At 40.1% G+C, this 21,065-nt stretch overlaps 1 protein-coding gene across 1 annotated transcript in view; it reads right to left on the bottom strand.

The window, feature by feature from the left end:
* Positions 1–21,065, bottom strand: part of SLC12A6 (solute carrier family 12 member 6) — a 104,472-nt gene that overhangs the window by 3,139 nt on the left and 80,268 nt on the right. The window contains 16 exon segments of the mRNA XM_006140547.3: positions 1,613–1,746; positions 2,142–2,326; positions 2,551–2,658; positions 3,261–3,392; positions 4,065–4,234; positions 5,064–5,259; positions 7,640–7,808; positions 8,913–9,017; positions 10,006–10,125; positions 12,676–12,774; positions 13,665–13,783; positions 14,056–14,230; positions 18,735–18,792; positions 19,064–19,162; positions 19,353–19,511; positions 21,050–21,065. The exon segment at positions 21,050–21,065 is cut by the window's right edge and continues 30 nt beyond it. Of these exon segments, the coding sequence (XP_006140609.1) occupies positions 1,613–1,746; positions 2,142–2,326; positions 2,551–2,658; positions 3,261–3,392; positions 4,065–4,234; positions 5,064–5,259; positions 7,640–7,808; positions 8,913–9,017; positions 10,006–10,125; positions 12,676–12,774; positions 13,665–13,783; positions 14,056–14,230; positions 18,735–18,792; positions 19,064–19,162; positions 19,353–19,511; positions 21,050–21,065 (2,044 nt within the window).

Genomic DNA, 21,065 nt, shown 5'->3' with positions numbered 1-21,065 from the left:
GGGGGCCAGCAGGTGGCATGGTGGTTAAGGATGCTGGACTCGCACATGTCGACTGTGGTTCGAGTCCTGGAACTAGCAGCTTCCTTTCTCACTTTCCCTCTCATTCTATCCCTCTCTGGTTAAAATTAAAGTTAAGTAATTCTTTAAAAAAAAAAAAAGATTTTTAGAGAAAACCTAAGTAATTTCTTTTTTTTTTTTATTTTAATTTTTGCCTCCAGGCATGTGCACTTGCTGGAGGGAGACAGAGATAGACAGAGAGAGGAAAAGAGAAATCACCCTCCAGAGCTATGGCCACACCACAATCCCTTCTCTGTTCTCGGGATTCTGGGCAAGAATGCATAGGCACCCAGCATGTTTTTTAAGCCTCTCGGTCTGGGAATTGAACCATGGAGTTAGCTATGTGGGATCCAGTGCCTTAATCATACCACCTGCTGACCCAACCTAAGTAATTATTGGGTTGCTGGAAAAGTCAAGACATATTTTTTTCTATGCAAAAACTTTTATTTATTTTTTAAGGTTTTTGCCGTAGGGCATATGTCCTTTCTGGTGAGAATGAGAGTGTTTGTGAGAAAGGGAGAGAGGAAGAGAGAGAAATCACCCACTTGGGGAGATGGCCATGCTGTAATCCCTTCTCCATTCTCCTTTTGGGGTTTTGGGCACACACATACGATTTTCAAGCTGCTAAGTCCGGGACTCGAACTATGGTTGGCTATGTGGGAATCCAGCACCTCAACCACCCCACCATCTGCTGGCCACAGCCCAAGTTAATTCCTAAGTGAAGCTGCTCAAATCAGATTTTCTGCCAGGTATTTTTTCCATTTTATTTTTTTGTAAACCTCTTTTCCTTAAATTGCTGGTGGCAATGGCCAGTCTACGTTGTTGCTATGTTGAAGGGTTCCCATAAAAACAACCTGGGGATGAAGGTACGAGAAGAAGCCTCTCTTTTTTTCCCTCAGTTAAAAAGGTGTCCTACCTCATCTGCCTCTCCCCTAATTCCATCCAAAATATAAAGAGGTTTTGCAAAGTGGTTAGAGTTGGAAAAGGAGAAAGGATGTTGGTATTCTATCTCCATGACTGTAAGCAAGTGTTCTACAACCTGAATATTAGAATTCATGTTGTAAATAAATATACCACCCCAAAAGTCTTACAGTTCAGAGAAAATATATTACCCCCCCCCAAATCCTCAAAAAGAGATAAATCTCATGACTTAGTAAGAATCCTTGCCAGGACTAGCAGGTGGCATAACAGTAACCGCTGGACACCCACGTAGTCCATCGCAGTTCAAGTCCTGGACCTGTCAGCTTAAAACTCAACACCTGGCGTGTGTGCATGTGTGCCCAATTTCTTGAGAGAATGGAGAAGGGACTGTGGCATGGGCATACCCCTGGGGGATGATTTCTTGCTTTCACTCTGTCTCCAGCGAGTCCCTACACCCTATAGCAAAAACCTCTTTTAAAATAAAGAAGAATCCTTGCCTAAGACTGTTAATCTTCCTTTGTCAAATTAGGAACCTGGTGTATAGACATAAATTACTTTTACAGTTAACTTCTCATCTTAAGAAATAGGCCGAGAAGATTCTCCCTACTGACAGGTTCACTTTTAGAAAGGATACAGTTTTCATCGCCCTCAGGGTTTCTGGGTGGTCCTGGCATATTCAACAAAACCAGCTTTGCTTCATGAGACTTGTTGACTATAACCTCATTGAGTTTCACAGCTGTATGCATCCGCCTCACATTGGACTGGTCCCTGGGTGGAGAAGAAATAGAAATAGTTCAAAGACAAAACTAGCTATATCAACCTTAGAGTCAACCTTAAAAACTTGAGATCCAGAGTTTTTCCTTGACAATGGATAAAGTAATAAAATTACTTTCTTATGATATTAATATCCTGGGTTTTTCATCCTCGTACATTTTCTTATTTTATACCAGGGACACAGCATGAGATGAACTATGTGGAGAGAAAGGAGGAAGTTAACTTATGTCCAGTGTGAATTGCGAGCTAACGTATAGAACAGAGTAATGGCTGGACTGGGTGTGAAGGACAGACTCTGTTGTCCATTCTGTGTGTCCAGGCAAAGTCACCTCTGTGCCACTGTCTAGAATACTGCATTGTGCAGTGACTTTATAAGTGGGTAAACTTACGGACGCATATTAAGCAAGTCCTGGAACCCTTCCATTGACTTGGCTTTTTGCCCTCGAGATGCCATGTACTTGTCTTTGGTCCAAGTCATGTGCACCTTCTCCTGGTAGGTTTCTGTCTCTTCATCCTCATCAGAGCCAATGCTGGTCAATCGCAGCATTGAGTTCCGGTCTTTCACCAACTGTGCCTGAGGAAGGTACGACATAGTTATTCTACTTAATTTTCTCTCATGCTTTACACTCTTAATTGTTCTCAAACAATAATGGGGTTACAGTGGATTAAGTTAGAAAGTGAGAAGGAAAGAATCTGCAATCCTGTGAAAATAAGACAAATGTCATCCCTTTCACGGGCAGACTCCATAGGGACAGGATTAGACTGGTACAGCATTAGACTGGTACAGCAAGTTCTCACCTCTCTGTCCCGCTCTGTTTTGGATAACCTCATGTGCCGGAGCATCTGGGACCTCTGCTCCATCATCAGGGTGCGCTCATAAGTATAAGCTGATATGTCACTGTCATGCTGCCACAGACATCGCACAGAGTGGGCAAAACAGAGAAAGAAGGATGAACCGTACATTATTTCCACTTGCTCAATTAAACCAGAGAAAGAACCATAGAATCAACCTAAGTTTCACCACTCTTTTGTTCAGTCATTGAGCTACATAAATACATTACTTTGGGGATAAAATCTACAGGGTCTGAGAGTCTTCCATAATCTAACCATTACATGTATTTCCTTGAGATAAATCACAAACTCTAGTGTCTCATTTTTTAAAATAATACCAGGTTTATCTGTCTATCTATCTATAAAGCTACATGTGATTTTAAGCAGGACTATATGGATTAAAAATAAAACTATATTAAGCAATTAAGAATCTGGCAGAAATATAGGGGCTGTATAATAAAGCAAAAACAACACATATACACCACGTACACTTTTTACTTATCTATGTCTACTAATTAGGATTTTTGGAACTAAATCCATTTACTTGTGTAAGTGTAATCTACATTTACATCTGAACAATTTCCCAAATCAGAATACTAGAAAGACAGGTAGGAGTAGGAATGGAGGAGGGAGGGGGAGAATGGTGGCCTGTTCTTTGTCAGACTCAGCTTTCTCACCATCTCCACCACTTCCACCTCTGCTTCAATGCGTAGGTGATACAGGAAGGTGGCCAGGTCCTTCTTCATCTGGATACTGTTGTCTTCTAGTTGGGCAACTGTGAAGATCCGTATGCTGCATTTTCGCCATATCTAAGAGAGGGCCGTGGAATATTAGATACAAGAAAGCAAAAATGAGTTATTTCCTAAAACACGAGATACTGTGGGCCCAGAACAACCTTGCTACAGTATAAGGGTATTTGCTCCTAGCTTCCTTTTTGTCATATTGTACTAGGGCAAAGGACTGACTAAGCAAAACAGAAAACAGTTTTAAGGAGTTCTTCATTTCATAACAACAACAAAAAGAACTGGCAGGAAAGAAAAAATATGGTTGCTTTATTCAGATGGTACGTTAATGACACCATGCAAGCTACATTATTTACTATTTTAAACTTCAGTTCAGTTAATCTTACCAAAGGATAAGCACGTGTGAGATACATATACAGACACACATATTCTCACACATATCTTAAATTTCCAATAATTGAGAGGCTTTTTTTTTTTTTTGTAAAGATGTGTTCAGCTGTCAATGTTTTCCCCAAGGGTTCAAAGGGAGCTTGATTAATTTTCTGGATTTCACTTGGAGATAGGTATCAAACATAAAAAAATAAAAAAATAACTCAAAAGGTTGAAACAGATCATGAAAAAGCCATGAATAATCCCCATGTTTTCTGATTTTAAACAACACTACATAATTAAAGAAACATTTAGCTAGCAATCTAGGAGAGAGGGAGAATGACATTTACAAAAATCTCTCTGAAATACCTTGTGCTGTTTCAGTAGGAATGGTAAGAGCATGAGCATCCCCCCATCATGCACAATCCACCATACATCGATGTTGCCCTCAGAAAACTGTTCCACATTGCTGGGAAAGAAGGAGACGTTTTTAGCCACCAGCAGGGCGAGATGAGCTGCAGTTGTCACTCGAACTGTGCCTAGGGAAAAAAAAGAATCAGGACAAGCAGAAGAAAATCCTTAGGCTTGCTTGTCACCAATTCAGAAAAGCAAGGATAAAGCCCTTTTACATTCTTTGACCAAGGTGTCCTATTTACATAACAGGTAAGTAACAAATAATAAAAATCAGAAGTGTGAGTAGTAGAAGATTAGATTGAGAACCAAGGTTTATGTTAGTACATACATTCTGATTACGACATCTCTAAAAGGGGATACAGGGATTTGGGAGATTTTGTGCTGAACGACCATCTTTCTGAATCCTATGAGAACATCAATATGGGAAGTCATAAATAAAATCATAGCATTACTGGAGATAATCCCTAGCACAAAACTTGACAGATGAACAATTCAAGAACATAATATAAAGCTAGTGAGGTTGCATAAGGTCATTGCTATCAGTAGGCTCTCAGGTGGTCTTATAACACTATGTTTCGGGACCAGCAGTTGGTGTAATGGCTATGTCGCTGGACTCCCACATAGTCAACTGCAGTTTGCGTCCTGGACCCGGTGGCTTAAAACTCACGCCGGGCACGTGTGCGTGCGTGCCCAAGATCCCGAGAGGAGAATGGAGGAGAAGGGATTGTGGCATGGCCATCCCCCCTGGGGGGGCGTGATTTCTCACTTTCTGTCTCTATGTCTCTCTCTCTCTGTCTGTCTGGCGAGCGCACATGCCCTATAGCAAAAACCTCTTAAAAAAAATAACACTATGTTTCAGCAATGGAATAGTCACCAGAGGCTACGGAGGAAGGATGGGGGACAGGGGTCTAACTCTCCTATGTGGGCTTCAGCTTAATAGGAAATGTTTTGTACCAATGAAAGTCTTCCAGGCACGAGCGTCTTCACTTTGGCGCCAGCCATTAGGCCAGCCCATCACCACTGTGTTGTGCTTCATGCCCCCGAGCCCACATGACTGGATGAGGTGGGAAATGCCCTCTCTCAGCTTTGCAGCCACCACCAGCTGGCAGAATCCTTTCACCTTCTCTGACTCCATTAGGTGCTTTATGGTCTGAAAGAGACAAAGGACCTCAACACTGAATTGTTTCACCATAGACCTTTAACCCATGATTTCTTCTCCATTTTATATCCCATTTCTTTTTCCAAGCTCTGTGGAGCTTGCATCTCCTAGAGAAAAGCTTGCATCTCCTAGAGAAAAATCCAGAGTTAGAATTAGCCCAATGAAATTTCATCACTTTTGTCTTTTTCACTTTCTAAGTGCTTATTACTACCTATGTTTACATATAGATAGCTCGTTGTCTACAACTAGTTTCTCTGCCTTTTCCTGTTTCTTGTGTAACATACCAAAAAATTAGGAACAGAGATCTCATGAATGTTCAACCTTCTTTTTCTTTTTTAAAATTTGCTACAGTGCCTGTGCCCTTGCCAGAGGGAGGGAGGGGAGGAGAGAGAGAGAGGGAGAGAGAGGGAAGGAGGGAGGGAGGGAGGGAGAGAGAAAGGGAGAGAGAAAGAGAGAGAGAGAGAGAGATATATCACCCCCAGGGGGCACTGCAATCCCTCATTCATTCTTCTGGGATTTAGAGTGTGCATGCAGATGCACCTGGCTTGTTTTTCAAGCTGCCAGGTCCAGGACTTGAACTGTGCAGTTGGCCCCGTGGGACCCAGCCTCCTTAGCCACCACACCATTGCTGGCCCATGATATTCCTTCTGAATTGACCAGGCTGAGTTCACTAGTGTGAACATGATCTTTCTCATGCACTGACTTGTCTCACCAGAAATTCAATCTGGTGATTCAGTTTCATTAAAAAATTTTCTCAGGTATGTTTTGTTTTATGCTTCTCTCATCCCCATTTCTTTTTTGACATTTTAATGGTGATTATTTATGACACTTGTATTTGCTTTGTTATTCTTTTATTTAGTCAAGTCAATTTGGAGATGATATCTCATTTACTCCACCCTCTTGGTAGAAAGAAGAGATAATGTAGAAATATGATTTCCCCAAAGGCAGAGATTAGGTCAAAAATATAGCTAGGATAAGAAGTAGCCTGTTTAATTTGGAATCCTGTGCTCTTTTTTTAAAAGTTATCAATTTTTGGGCCCACAGATGATGTGGTGGTTGACATGGCTGGAATCCCACAAGGCTGACCACAGTTTGAGTCCTGGACCTGGCAGCTTGATTTCTCACCCTCCCCACCCCTCTCTCTTGTCAACTTTAAAAAAGTAAAATAAAATAATGATGATGAATAAAATAATTATTTTTTAAAATGATCAATTTTTACCATCTCTTTGGCTAGTGTTTAGGATTTCAACATTCCAAAATGAAATTCAGTAAAATTTCTCAAAAGCAATTGGAAATTTCTCCAAACAACAGGATTAGTTCTATCGTTTATATTAAGTATTAGAGTGAACACTACTGTTTTCTTCAGGTAGAACTTTAATGTTCAGTATGGTTAAATTAGAAATAACAAAGAAATCTTCCTCATAATGCCACAGCTTAGTAGAGAGGCAGTAAAGTTGCTCATTGCTTTGTCACAAGATCGAGAGGACCCCTATTGACCCCATAGTTCAAAGGATAGATTTATTTATATGACTTCTCAAGTGCTCAGATGAGTGTTTATGGTCTACTTAAAAATAATGTTTAGCCTCAATAATATTAAAGTTTAGTAATGCTTTAAAGGGGAAGAAATAATAAATAACTGTCTCTGGCTCATTTCATTTGGGAGAATATTAGTGTTAAAAAAATCAATGCTAAGTGGGAAACCTAGATTACCCAGGAAAGGGGTTAATTTAGAATTCTGAAGTCTTAGGACCAGCTGGGTGGCATGCTGGTAAAGCCAACTGGATCCCACATGGCCAACTGCATGGTTCAGGTCCTAGACCTGGTGACTTGAAAAACCCACCGGGGGAGCAAGCAGTTAGCGTAATGGCTATGTCACTGGACTCCCACGTAGTCGACCGCGGTTCGTGTCCTGGACCCGGTGGCTTAAAACTCACGCTGGGCGCTTGTGCGTGCGTGCCCAAGATCCCGAGAGGAGAATGGAGGAGAAGGGATTGCAGCGTGACCATCCCCCCTAGGGGGTGATTTCTCGCTTTCTGTCTCTATGTCTCTCTCTGTCTGTCTGGCGAGCGCACGCGCCCTACAGTGAAAATCTCTCCAAAAAAAAAACAAACAAACAAACACACCAGGCACATATGCATGTGTGCCTGAATCCCAAGAGGAGAATGGAGAAGGGATTGTGGTGTGGTCATCCCCCCGGGGGTTGCTTTCTCACTTTCCCTCTCTCTTGCTCACTCTCTCCTGTCTCAATCCTGTGAGTGCACAAGCTCTATTACAAATTAAAAAAAAAAAAAAAAAAGTCATCATCTGAGGTCTTACTACTTCACATCACAAAGCTGTACCTTCCACTAAGTTAATAAGTTTGGATTCTTACCTGTTCAGCAGCTAAAGCTTCACCATAGTTCTCCAGGAAGTTCCCCACGATGACTGAGCCCACAATAGTGAGGCCCTTTCCTGCTTTGAGCTGTGAGGCAAAGGTGAGCAGGCGAGGATGCTTGACATGCAAGTCTTCATCTAGTTTCAGTAATACAAGCAACTGAGGCCTGTGAAGAGGTTGGCGGGAAGTGAAGAGGAGAAAACACTTTGGATTTGGGGAACAAAATAATAAATTCCACTCTTTAATTCAGGAGATCTGTATAAAACAAGTCATTTGACAGAAGGAGATCAGAGGAAATAAAAGGACTGTATTATTTTGAATGCTCCCAATATTATCTCAAATGTATCACTCTTCAAGGAAAAATAACAAGTGGTAGAAATCTAGATCATAAGTCTCATGAAGAAAAAGGAATAAAGGAATAAAAAATTTGAGGTAGTTCCAAACAGATCCATTCCAATTCCTTGAGTCACATCCTAATCCTGTAATCAATGAAGCACATAATTTTTTTGTGTTAACCGTGTGGCAAAGACCAGAGTAAGCTCTGTGGACTTTTCTTTTCTTTTCTTTTTTTTGAGAGTTACTTATTTGGGACCAGCAGGTGGTATCATGGTTTAAGGCACTGGACTCCTACATGGTCAGCTGTGGTTCAAGTCCTGGACCTAGTGGCTTGAAATACATGCTGGTCTTGTGTGTGTGTGTCCAAAATCCCAAAAGGAGAATGGAGGAGAAAGGATTGTGGTGTGGCTATCCCCTACCCAGGGGGTGCTTTCTCTCTCTCTCTGTGTTTCTGGTGAGTGCATGTGCCCTACAGGAAAAAAAAAAAAATCTCTCTTTAAAAAGAAAATATTTATTTAAACTTATTTATTCACTTATTTATTTATTTTCAATTTAACCAGAAAGAAAGGGAAAGTAAGAAAGCAAGATGCCAGGTCTGGGACTTGAACCACAGTAGGTCATGTGGGAGTTCAGTCCTCAACCAGCACGCCACCTGCCACCCCCCCTTTTTTTTTTTTTTTTTTCATAGAGTGTATGCTTATGACAGTGAATGCAAGTGAGAGCAAGAGAGTGTGAACGAGCAAGAGAAAAAGAGACAGAAAGAGTAAGGACCTTTGATGGGTCTCATGCCATAATCCCCTTTCTCTAGTCCTCCAGCTCCTCAAGATCTTTGGTGCTGTGCACACACCAGGCATGTCCTCAGGCCAACCCAGGAGTATGAATGCCACACTATGGATGCCACCACCTAGGGCAGACCTCTGTTGGTTTCTTTTACCTCCAGTTTTTAGTGTGCGGAGGTCCTTCCTCCAGTCGAAGCAAAGCAAACCGGGCTGCACTCAGGGAGAGCCCACGGATCCCATCACCCCATTCTTTCTCAGCTCTGGGAGAAAAGAGCAGAAATAGATTAAGCTATAGCTAATTATAATTTCAAAAATAAAATCTTTATTTTCCCTGAATCAAAAAACTAACATAAACATAAGGCAGAAGATTAAAACTGATGTTGAGGGACCAGCAGTTAGTGTAATGGCTATGTCGCTGGACTCCCACGTAGTCGACCGCAGTTCACCTCCCGGACCCGGTGGCTTAAAACTCATGCTGGGCGCATGTGTGTGCGTGTGTGCCCAAGATCCCGAGAGGAGAATGGAGGAGAAGGGATTGCGGCGTGGCCATCCCCCCTGGGGGGTGATTTCTCACTTTCTGTCTCTCTGTCCCTCTCTGTCTGTCTGGTGAGCGCACATGCCCTATAGTGAAAACCACTCTAAAAAAAAAAAAGAAAAAAAAAGCTGATGTTGATAACTTATATAATGGTCTTTATTAACATGAGTCCACTAAGCAGATCCAGCCTTCACAGAAAGCTGAGAATAAAGCCTGAAAGGTCACTCATCTGGTCCTTCTATGTAACTGTTCAAAAGCAATAATGTAAAACAGCAATTTGGACTGGTAAATTATTACAAACCTAGAATTTAAATTATTTTGAAAATAATTGAGAGAAAACAAAATTCAAAGTCATCTTATAAATCAGAATGTTATTTATTCCTGACTTTTGAAGTTGTTAATAAGGTCTTAGTTTTTATAAAGTTATTCAAGATTTACTTTTCATTTCAGAGATATCAGCAAAAATATTTTTGTTGTACTTTGTTTAGTACTGACCATTATTATTTGGACATATCCTTTTAGTTATTTTTTCTCTACAGGTTCCCTTTGTGATGAAAAACTTGTATTTGTAATGGTTAAGAATTAGAGCAAAATTTAAGTTATGAACAAATGATGTTCCCTGGGTCTCTAGTATAATTTTAATTAAGTCAGCTCTAAGCAAACTAGCCAATGTTGATTCTTTTCACATCAGAAAAGGTAAAATCTATACTCACCCTTGGTACTCAATGTACTTGTAGATCATACCAGCTATTACCATAGCTACGATGGCATAATACCAGGAAGAAATGAACATCAGAGCCAGACAGATACTCATTCCCATGAAAGAGAGGGCCCTAGAAAATTACAAACAAAACACAAACACCTAAGCACCTAAAAAAGAAGCTTATGCTTCTCAAACTATCTGTGGAATTTTAAAATTTTTCCAATCTGTTATAAACAGATCTTTGTAAAATGCAATAAAAATGAATTATTAGAAGAATTATCACATGCCTGGATGCTGTGGCTATGCTGAATTGTTGAAGTTTCTAAATGTGGGGCCAGCAGGTGGCCAGTAGGTGGCATGGCGGTTAACGTGCTGGATTCCCACATTGTTCCCACAGTTCAAGTCCTAGACCCCATGGTTTGAAACTCATGCTGGGCACATGAGCATGCGTGTCCAGAACCCCAGGAGTTCTGAGAAAGGAGGAGAAGGGATTGTGGCATGGCCAATCACCACAGGGATTTCTCACTTTTCCTCTTACTGTCTCTCTCTCTCTCTCTGGCTCCTCTTACTGTCTCTCTCTCTGGCAAGCACACTGGCTCTATAGCAAAAACCTGAAAAAATAAGTTTCTAGATGCTTATTTTCAGTTTCTATAGTAGTTTTATCATAAACTGGCAACAAACAGTGAGTAGCTCTGCACTTAGTCCCAAATCATCCTTTATATTAGAGGGTATTTCCCATTGCTGGAAAACACATAAATGAAGAGGGATGCTGTGCTATGAAAGCCATCTGCAGTTTTGAGGACAATTAGTTTATTTGGGAAAACAGGGATGAGGTAGGCAGTCAAAAATATTAGTAACTCCATGATGTTATTTTAAAAAAAGTTCGTGTAAATATTCCTAAAAATTTTAATGAATACTTATTAGCATAAATGCAGAAATGAAAAATATGCCATTTTTTAACTGGACATAAGAGAAATTGCTGAGAGTAATGAAGTATTTACTTTGATCAAATAAATCAGGTAAATACATGTTCTGGTATTTGTGTACAGAATGAAATTCTGAGCTCTATGATGGATTTTTAAATAATAAATAGGAGAGCTGTTAATCTGGAAAAAATCTGGACCTAATGAAAATACAAGGTAAAGAGAAGGAAAAAATAATAGAAAATAGCAACACAATAATGTTGATAATAAACTTTTAACAACAATAAAAGCTAGAAATAGGGTCGGAGGTGTTACAATATTTGGAGATCAAAATTTTTACCAGATAAAGATGATATCACTGCCTACCACTGGTTAGTGAAGCCAGAAAGCCAGCCAAGGGGAATGTAGCAGCAGATACAGAAGGGACATGTGTAAAGAACTTACAGCTATGAGAGGAAAGAGGTAATAGAGAGAGAATAGTACCTTAAAAAAAAAAAAAAGCCTCAGTGATTTTTCAGGGTGTTGGACACTTACAAAAACAACAGCAGCAATATTTCAGTAAGAGCTTTACTATGCACCAGGTGCTGGAATAACAACCTTAGGTTTATTAGTACCATTTTACAAAGTAGTAAAATAAAAACTTTTTTTTGGAGAGGATTTTGCTTTAGGGCTTGTACGCTTGCCAGAAAGACAGAGAGAGACAGAGAGAGAGAAAGCGAGAAATCACTCCCCAGGGGGCATGGCCAGGCTTCAATCCCTTTTCCTCCGTTTTCCTCTCAGGATCTTGGGCACACATGCACACACACCAGCATGAGTTTAAGCCACTGGGTCCGAGACTCGAACTGTGGTCGACTACCTGGGAGTCCAGTGACGTTGCCATTATGCCAACTACTGGTCCCAGTTAAATGAAATTTTACATGGTTATGTATGTTGCTGAAGATTACAAAGCTAGAAAGTAGTCAAGTTGAGATCTGAACTTCAATCATCTGATTCCAGGACCCATACTTGTAACTACTAAATGAAATCATCAGAAAAGAAAGTTTGTGGAACCAGCAGTTAGCGTAATGGCTATGTCATTGGACTCCCACGTAGTCGACCATGGTTCGCATCCTGGACCCGGTGGCTTAAATCTCACGCCGGGCATGTGTGCGTGCGTGCCCAAGATCCCGAGAGGAGAATGGAGGAGAAGCGATTGTGGCGTGATCATCGCCCCTGGGAGGTGATTTCTCGCTTTCTGTTTCTGTGTCTCTCTCTGTCTGTCTGGGGAGCACATGCACCCCCTAGTGAAAAACTCTCAAAAAAAAAAAAAAAAAGTTTGAGAAAACTGCTAAAAAAATGATAATAAAGAAAGAAAAGGATGAGGTCTAGCATTTACGAAGGAAGTGGAAAAATAGATAAGCAAAGGGAGTTATTTAACCTGAAGAATGCAGTAGGCTGGAAATGTTTATTTCATAGTTTTGACCTTTATTTTCAGCTGGCGTTATAAATTATAAAGTGATAAAGGAAAAAAATGGGACAGGAGGATAGGGATTCAGGTGAGAAGTAAAAGTCCAAATGGACAATACAGAATAGCATCCCAAGGAAAAAACTATCAAAAAACCAGAATCTCTTCGTTTTCTATTGGGTTTCTGGAAAAGTCATGACATATTTTTCTGGTTTTCTATGTAAAAATGCATTGTGACTTTTCAAACAAACCAATGGTTTAATGATGGGCTTTCTCCAAATGAGAGAAAAGAGAGAGAAAAAAGGAGATTTACCAATGGTAGTAGCGGAATCGAGGTCTCCAGTTAGGTGTTCGAAGTAATGTTTGCAAGGCACATGCCAAGTTCACAAAAAGGTAACACATGAGAAAAAACCTGGAAGAATGAAAAGAACAAGATTGATTATTACTTTAAAGAGAACTTTTAGCCTCCTTCATATCCATTTTTATTCCAAATCGATCATTCTAAAACATACATATGATCATGATCATTTTGTTCTCAAAAGATTACCAACTACTTCTAGTTCAAAGTTTCACAACTTTGTGATCTGGCTCTTACTGCTTCTCATGCCTTCTGCTCCCCATCATGTTCCTTCTGCTCTGGCCACCTCAAACTACTCTGTCTCCCTCAATTCCTTTATATTTTCCCTGCATGGAACTTTCCTCACCTGTTTTTTGCTTGGCAAATAACCAGTCATCCTTCAAAATACAAGTGTCACTTCACGCATAAAACCTCGGAGTGCAGGTCTGTTCAGATGCTCGCTTAGCGCTCCCATGGCACCTGTTACCTTCACAATGACACGCCTGACACTACTAGAGACCATTAGTTTCCTTGTCTATCATCAGTTCTTTAAGTCTATGTCTTTTGCATCGTTGTATTCCCAGCATATTAAACAGGTAATATGCCAGGTAGTTAGTAAGTAAATGTAAAAGCTAATGGTAGTGTTGGGTCGTCAGGAAAGTCATGACACATTTTTGCATAGAAAAGCAGAAAAATGTCATGACTTTTAATGGAAAAAGCTATAATCAAATGATAGTCGATAGAAATTAAGGCAAAGAACTTTTGAAGTTACATAGTGAGGAAAAGATCACAATAATTTATAAAAGTTAGCCTTACATATAAGATGTCAGGAATACTTATTACTCAAGTAAAGACAAATCTGTATTCGGATCATTTTGTTATCACTACGTTACATAACTGATAAAAATCAACTTGAATTATCTATCATTCAAGCAAGAATCATTAAAGAGAATACTGGTCCTTACATAGAAAGTATTGGGGCCACAAGATCCAGGGAGGCGATAAGGATGCCCAGCTCTGCGATGGCAGCAGTTAGAAGTAAAGCCCAGGTAGGTTCCCCATTGGCTTTGCTGTGACCGAAAACCTGTACACAGAAGGGAAAATACCAGGCTTAGGAATGTTGAGTCAATACTCACTGATCTCTCTCAGTTTCAGGTATCTGAGATATTTGAAAAGTAACTGTGTTACAATTGTGGTATCTTTTAAACACCTTAATAGCACTCACATAATGTACATTAGGGATTTACAAGCTCTACTAAAAATTCACATCTCCATATATATAATCTAATAATTCTTAAGTTCATTAAGACTATACAGTTCCTCAAAAAAGAAGGCAGCATAGGAAGGATCACTCACCCTCAGAAATGGTATGATGTTGTCCTTGGCAATAGCCTGCAGCAGCCTTGGTGCACCCGTGAGGCTCTGCAGTCCTGCCCCACACGTTGAAAAGAAGGAGCCAATAACAATCACCCATGGGGATGGCCAGGATAAGGTGCCCACCACCAAATTACCTTTCACAGCATCCCCAAACCTGGGAAAGAAGTAAGAATGGGGAAATTTAATCTGGAAATAACTTTAGGTAGAAAGATTAGCAAGATAGTAACCCAATTTTTTCTACTTATAATTTTTAAAGACTCAACATTGAGGGAGACATGAATATTAAGAAATATAAAGTTAAATAGATATTTTTCTTTTTTAAAAGAATTAATTTATTATTATTTAATTTGCTATAGGATGTGCTCACAAGAGAGAGAGAAAGAGAATGAGAATAAGAAATGACAAAGATGATGGGGCCAGCAGGCAGCATGGTGGTTAAGGGCACTGGACTCCCACATGGCCGACAACAGTTCGAGTTCCAAACCTGGTGGCTTGCTTTCTCACTTTCTCTCTATCTCTGTCCCTCTCTGATAAAATTTAAAAATATATAAATAAATGAATTTAAAATAATAATTCTTTGGGAAAAAAAAAAAAGAAATGAGAAAGATGAGAGAATGAGAAAATAAGCCACCAAGTCTGGGCTCCAACCATGGTCGGCCATGTGGGAGTCTAGGGCCTAAACCACCACGTCACCTACTGTCCCCAAGGCATATCAAAAGGAACTGCTGATCTATATTAAGAAAAAGAAGTTCAGGACCACCAGGTGGCGTGGTGGTTAAAGTGCTGGACACTCCCACATGGCCTATCACGGTTCAAGTCCTGGACCTGGTGGATTGCTTTCTTACTTTCTTTGTCTCTCTCTGTGTCCCTTTCTGGTCAAATTAAAATAAATAAAAAATTGAATAAATAATTCTTAAGAAAAAAAAAAGAAAAAGAAATTAAACAGAAAACAAGCTAAATGTCAATTATCATTCTGCCTTTCAAATAATCAAAATAACTGCTTTTTGGGAAATATTGGAAAAGTACAGAAAGATACAAAAATGCAGGAGGGGGGGCCAGCAGATGGTGTAATGATTATGTCACTGGACTCCCATGTAGTCGACTGAGGTTTGAGTCCCAGACCCAGGGCTTAAAACTCATGCCAGGCATGTGTGCATTCATGCCCAACATCCCAAGAGCAGAATGAACAGGAAGGGATTGTGGTATGGCCATCCCACAGCGGGTGGGGAGGGTGATTTCTTGCTTTCTGTCTCTGTCTCCCCAGCAAGCGCATGCACCCTATAACAAAAATATCTCTCTGCAATAAAGAAAAAAGAGGAAAATGTGTAATTTTAACAAAACATTCTGTATACTTCGCATAGTTAGATTACTTACTATGTATTTTAAAAACATAGATGAGAGACCACCAGGTGGCATGGAAGTTAAGGCACTGGATCCCACATGGCTGGCTGTGTGGTTAGAGTCTTGGACCCTGTGGCTTGGAAGTCATGCGTGGTGCTTGTGCATGTGTGCCCCAAACCCTGAGAGGACTGGAGAAGAAAGGACTGTAGCATGGCCATCCCGCTTGGAGGGTGATTTCGCTTTTCCTGTATCTCTATCTCAGAAAAATGCATGTGCCATGTAGCCCCATAGCAAAAACAAACAAACAAACAAACAAAAGACAAAAACCCTAGGGAAAAAAAAACACAGATGAAAAGAGCTAGCCTCACAGTGCAGTGGTTTAGCACTATGCTTTGGTCCACAGTGGTTCAAATCCCAGCCCTGGCAGCTTGAAAAACATGCTGGGTGAGTATGTATGCATGCCCAAGATCCTGATGAGATGGAGAAATGGAGGAAAAAGGAGGATGGTGTGAGCACCCCCATTTGGGGTGTCTTCTCTCATACTCCCTTCCTCACTTGCTGCTGACAATAGCACATATGCCCTCTCACAAGTAAAAATAAAATAGATGTGATTCTGACACACTCGTAATTCTATGTTTTTTATTGTTTTTCCTGCTGGAAGGCAGAATGCAAGGAAAGAAAAAGCACCCCCCCACCCACTGTGGTGTGGTCACAGACTATCCTTTTCTTCCATTTTTCCATCCCATCAGGAACTTGGGCATGCACACACGTGTGCTTGCCATATTTTCAAGCCATCCAGACTGGGATTTGAACTATGGTAGGCCATCTGGGATCTGGCTCCCTATGCACTGTGCTTAACTACTGTACTACTGGATCAGCCCTGATTCTCTGTTTTTTAAACATAAGCATTTTTTTATGTTTTGAAAAGTTATGAATAAAAGTTTTCTGTGGTTTGAACACTGAATTATATTTTACATTTTCCATTCTTCTGATCTGGCAGATGGTGTGGTGGTTAGGGGCCCTGACTCCCACATGGCCCACAACGGTTCAAGTTCTGGATCTGGCAGCTTGCTTTCTCACTTCCCCTCCCTCTGTCTCTCTCTCTCTGGTCAAATTAAAATAATAATAAAATATAAATTTAAATAAAATAGTTAATAATACTATTATGATAATGCTTGTTTATAATTCTTTTTTTGTTTTTGTTTTTTAAGATTTTTGCCAGTGTGTATATATGCTTCCCAGATAAAGTGCAAAATCACCCAGGCCTTGGGGTGGGGGTGGGGGAGGAGATGGCCATGCCACAATCCCTTCTCCATTCTCCTCTTGGGATTTTGGGCATTCAGGCATGTGAACCTAGCATCAGTCACTGGGTCCACTCACTGGGTCCAGGATTCAAACTGCACAATTGGCCATATGTGATCCAGAAGCCCTAATCTCTGTGACACCACCTGCTGGCCTCTGTGCATGATTCCTGATGCACATGTGTATGAATTTCTGTTGAATATACCTAGAAATGAAACTGCTAAATCATAGATAGGTACATGTCAACTTTAGGAAATAATGACCAACAATTTTTCCAAAGTGGTATTCCAACTCAGAGACTCAGTAAATTTGTTTGTTTGTTTAATGCTAGAGGGCGTGTGTACTTGCCAGAGGCAGAAAGAATATCCCAATAGGGTCTGGGTCTAGTTGCACCACGATCCTTCCCCGTGCCCTTTTCCATCTCATCAGCATTTGGAGCATGCATGCTCATGCCCTGTGTGATTTTCAAACAATGAGAGCCAAGACTTAAACTGCTCCTTGGCTATGTGGACCCCCGCCTCTGATGTGCAGTGGCTGTTTCAGGGCTGGCCAAATAACAATTTTTATATTGTGGTATACTTTACCAAAGTTACATAAATCTAAACATTTTCCATAATATACAGTAAAATACTATACCATACACATATATACCTACATACACACATGAATATACATACACTGTGATATACACACACACACATAGTGCTACTTACTCACTTTTGTCAACAATTTTTATGTGACATCTATTAGGCTTCTTATCCTCTAAGAGCTCAATGTATTGGGTTGTCAGAAAAGTCATGGCACATTTTTCCATAGAAAAATATGTCATGACATATCCAGTGACCCAACAGTAGGGGAGAATGATATAAAAATGACTAGCTAGGGGCTAGCAGGTGTCATGGTGGTTAAGGCACTGGATTCCCACATTGCCAACCATGATTCAAATTCCAAATCTAGTGGTTTGCTTTTTTCACTTTCCCTCTCTCTGGTCAATTTAAAAAATAAAAGTAATAAATAAAATTAAATAAATATATTTTTTCTTTTTTTTTGGAGAGGTTTTTGCTATAGGGCGCGTGTGCTCGCCAGACAGACAGAGAGAGATAGAGAGATAGAAAGCAAGAAATCACCCCCCAGAGGGGATGGCCACGCTGCAATCCCTTCTCCTCTGTTCTCCTCTCAGGATCTTGGGCACACATGCACATGCGCCCGGCATGAGTTTAAGCCACCGGGTCTGGGACTCGAACCGTGGTCGACTATGTGGGAGTCCAGCGACATAGCCATTACGCCAACTGCTGGTCCCAATAATTATTTTTAAAATGTTCTTAGGGACCAGTAGTTGGCGTAATGGCTATGTCGCTGGACTCCCATGTAGTCAACCATGGTTCGAGTCCCAAACCTGGTGGCTTAAACTCACGCCAGGCACGTGTGCATGAATGCACAATTGCCCAAGAGGAGACTGAAAGAGAAGGGGTTGGGGCATGGCCATCCTCCCTGAGAGGTGATTTCTCGCTTTCTGTCTCACTGTCTCTCTTTGTCTTTCTGGTGAGCACACATGCCCTATAGCAAAAACCTCTCCAAAAAAATAAAAAGTTCTTAAAAAAAAAAAAAGACAATGACTAGCTGCGATATAGTATGGTAAGTGCAATGTTATACTATGTTCAAATACAATGGCTGCACAAAAGGAGAAGTGGTTAGCATAGGAAAACTTTACAAGAGAAAGAGACACAATCCAGTCTTAGAGAATGGATGAGTCTGCCAGATGGGAATAACCCATTCTAAGCAAAGGGAACACAGAGACAGATATGTAAAGGTATGGAGATCTGAAACAATGAGGCACATTAAACTCTAAGTATGGCTGGAACTCAGGAAGCTTATGGAAATGGAAGGAGGTAACAGTAAAAAGAAGTAGAAAGAGCCAGCTTATGGCAATGGCTTCCAGGCGCTGAAGCAGGGAAGTTCATATGATTAAGCTGTATTGGAGCTATGTGGGATATCAGGGAAGACAAATTACTCACTTGTCTCTGAGAACAACCCCTTCAATACATGCACCAAAAAGGACGACATTGCTTAAATCTTCCATATTGAAAGTCAAGGAAACTGCTGCTTACCCTTTAACATAAGAAAGTAGACATTCAAGATATTTCCTTCTATTAGTAAAATGAGTTGCTAAATTCACTAATCCCCTAAATTCTGTCTTGGCTTTTGTATATGAGGTAGGCAGATAATCTGGCAAGAAGTAAAGTGGTAGAAAGCAGTTATCATTATTATCAGGTAAAAATACTGATCACCCTAGTTCTACTGATGTTCCTATGACCGACTCGGACTGGATCGATGAAAAGGATACAGACAAAGGAGGTGGTCAGGATGGCAAGAATAGTACCAATGGGAATAGACTTCTGAGCATCTTTCAGATCTCCAGATCTGTTTGATCCAGCCATGATACCTTTAGAGAGGGGGAAAAAGCACACACATGCACACACAATTATTTCTTGAGTTCCTGGATATGTTGATATTCAAACTGAATAGCAATGACTAGAAGCAAATCTAGGAACCTTGAGAATATAACTATGTCTCCTCAGAAAAATCACTCTCTGGCTTTGGTAACTTCTAAAACAGAAAGCCTATCCACTTACCTGTGACAGAGGGAAAGAAGATCCCCACCAGAAGAGTAAAGGATGTGGTGATGTCAACAAGAACATATTCATGGTTTAAGCTGCCTAAGACATCAGATGATTTGGCTGATGGTTTTTCAATGATCTCTCCCTTGGGTAGATAATTACTCCAAAGATTCTCTGTAGTAGGGAAAAAAATGGAATATAAGCAGCAGCAGTATAGAAAGAAGATAATTAGATAATTTCCTAACCAAACAACATTCAAAATCAGACTCCTCATTTATATAGCTTTTCCAGGTATGTCTGCTTTTACACAAGCACATATATGCACATCTGTATTGTACAATAAAACACACATAAGCAAAAACAATGCCCTTTCTCATCTAGTTCAAACATAATTTGACAAAACACTTTGGTACATAGTACAGTTAACTTTTTAAAATATTTGTTTATCTTTAAATTTATTTACATTTAATCACATGTCTTTATAGTATGCATTTCTTTTTCCAACACAAATACCACGCATGTCAGTCAATACAAAGATATTACTATATACATTATCATCAGCAAATAGCTTCTCATTATTTGTCAATTAAGCATAGTTTTACCAGTTTTTTCCTGCCCCTTTCTTCTCCCTCCCTTCCATACTAAACTTCCCCCCCACACACATTTTATTGATTCACAAAAGACCTGAACATGGACAAAGCTAAAATCTAGTGACAAGTGCACTGCACTGTAATTTTCTTCTGAAATGTTTTTTTTTCTCTCTCTCTCCATTCCCCTTTTACTAAAGAGAGGTATAAACTAACTTATGTGGAAAAAAAAAATTAGGTTACTCTCATTGTGGTCTGTTATTTGCACAAAGCTCCATAAGAATTCAATTTCTGATGCAAGGCAACAGATACTATTGTATTATTGAACTGATGCAGAAGTTAAGCAGACTAAAGCCGAATGTCCTGCAAAGTCCATTATTATTTATTTTGTTGGTCGTCAATGATGTTTCTAACACCTTAGTATGAATTTGTTTGTGTGCAGAGACATTTGTAGACCAAACATTTAAGAAAGAAGTAACTTTGAAAAATTTCAGGAGGGACCAGCAGTTGGTGTCGTAATGGCTGTGTTGCTGGACTCCCATGTAGTTGACCACGGTCTGAGTCCCAGGCCCGGTGGCTTAAACTCACACTGGGTGTGCTTGTGTGCGTGCCCAAGATCCTGAGAGGAGAATGGAGAAGGGACTGCAGCATGTCCATCCCCCTTGGGGGGTGATTTCTTGCTTTCTGTCTGTCTCTCTCTGTCTTTCTGGCGAGTGCACATGCCCTATAAAGAAAACCTCTCAAAAAAAAAAAAAAAAAAGAAAAAGAAAAAGAAAAATTTCAGGAATTTAGCTGCGTTAGAAAACACATATGCACATGTAGTAATATTAAAATGGTTCTGTTCTATAGCTGTCAATGCAGAAAGACACTGACAATTTTACAAGAATACACACTAAGTAATTTATACAACTCTGCTTTCAAAAGGAGGTAAATTTTAGCAAACAGTCTGCAAGGGAGTCCTAAATAAGAATAATTTTACTAACAAAAAAACTAGAAATACATTGAATTAAGAGCTGAGCTTAAGGAGGGAACCACAGCAGTGAATCTTCATGATTAGAGGAGTCTAAGATGAAAAAGCCCATTTTCCTGAGAGGACAATAACAACTTGTCCAATCTCTAACTTACCTGTAATAATGCCACT

The sequence above is a fragment of the Tupaia chinensis genome, unplaced genomic scaffold, assembly GCF_000334495.1.
Source record: "Tupaia chinensis unplaced genomic scaffold, TupChi_1.0 Scaffold000037_21, whole genome shotgun sequence".
Taxonomy (NCBI): domain Eukaryota; kingdom Metazoa; phylum Chordata; class Mammalia; order Scandentia; family Tupaiidae; genus Tupaia; species Tupaia belangeri.
This window is presented reverse-complemented; position numbering and strand designations above follow the sequence as displayed.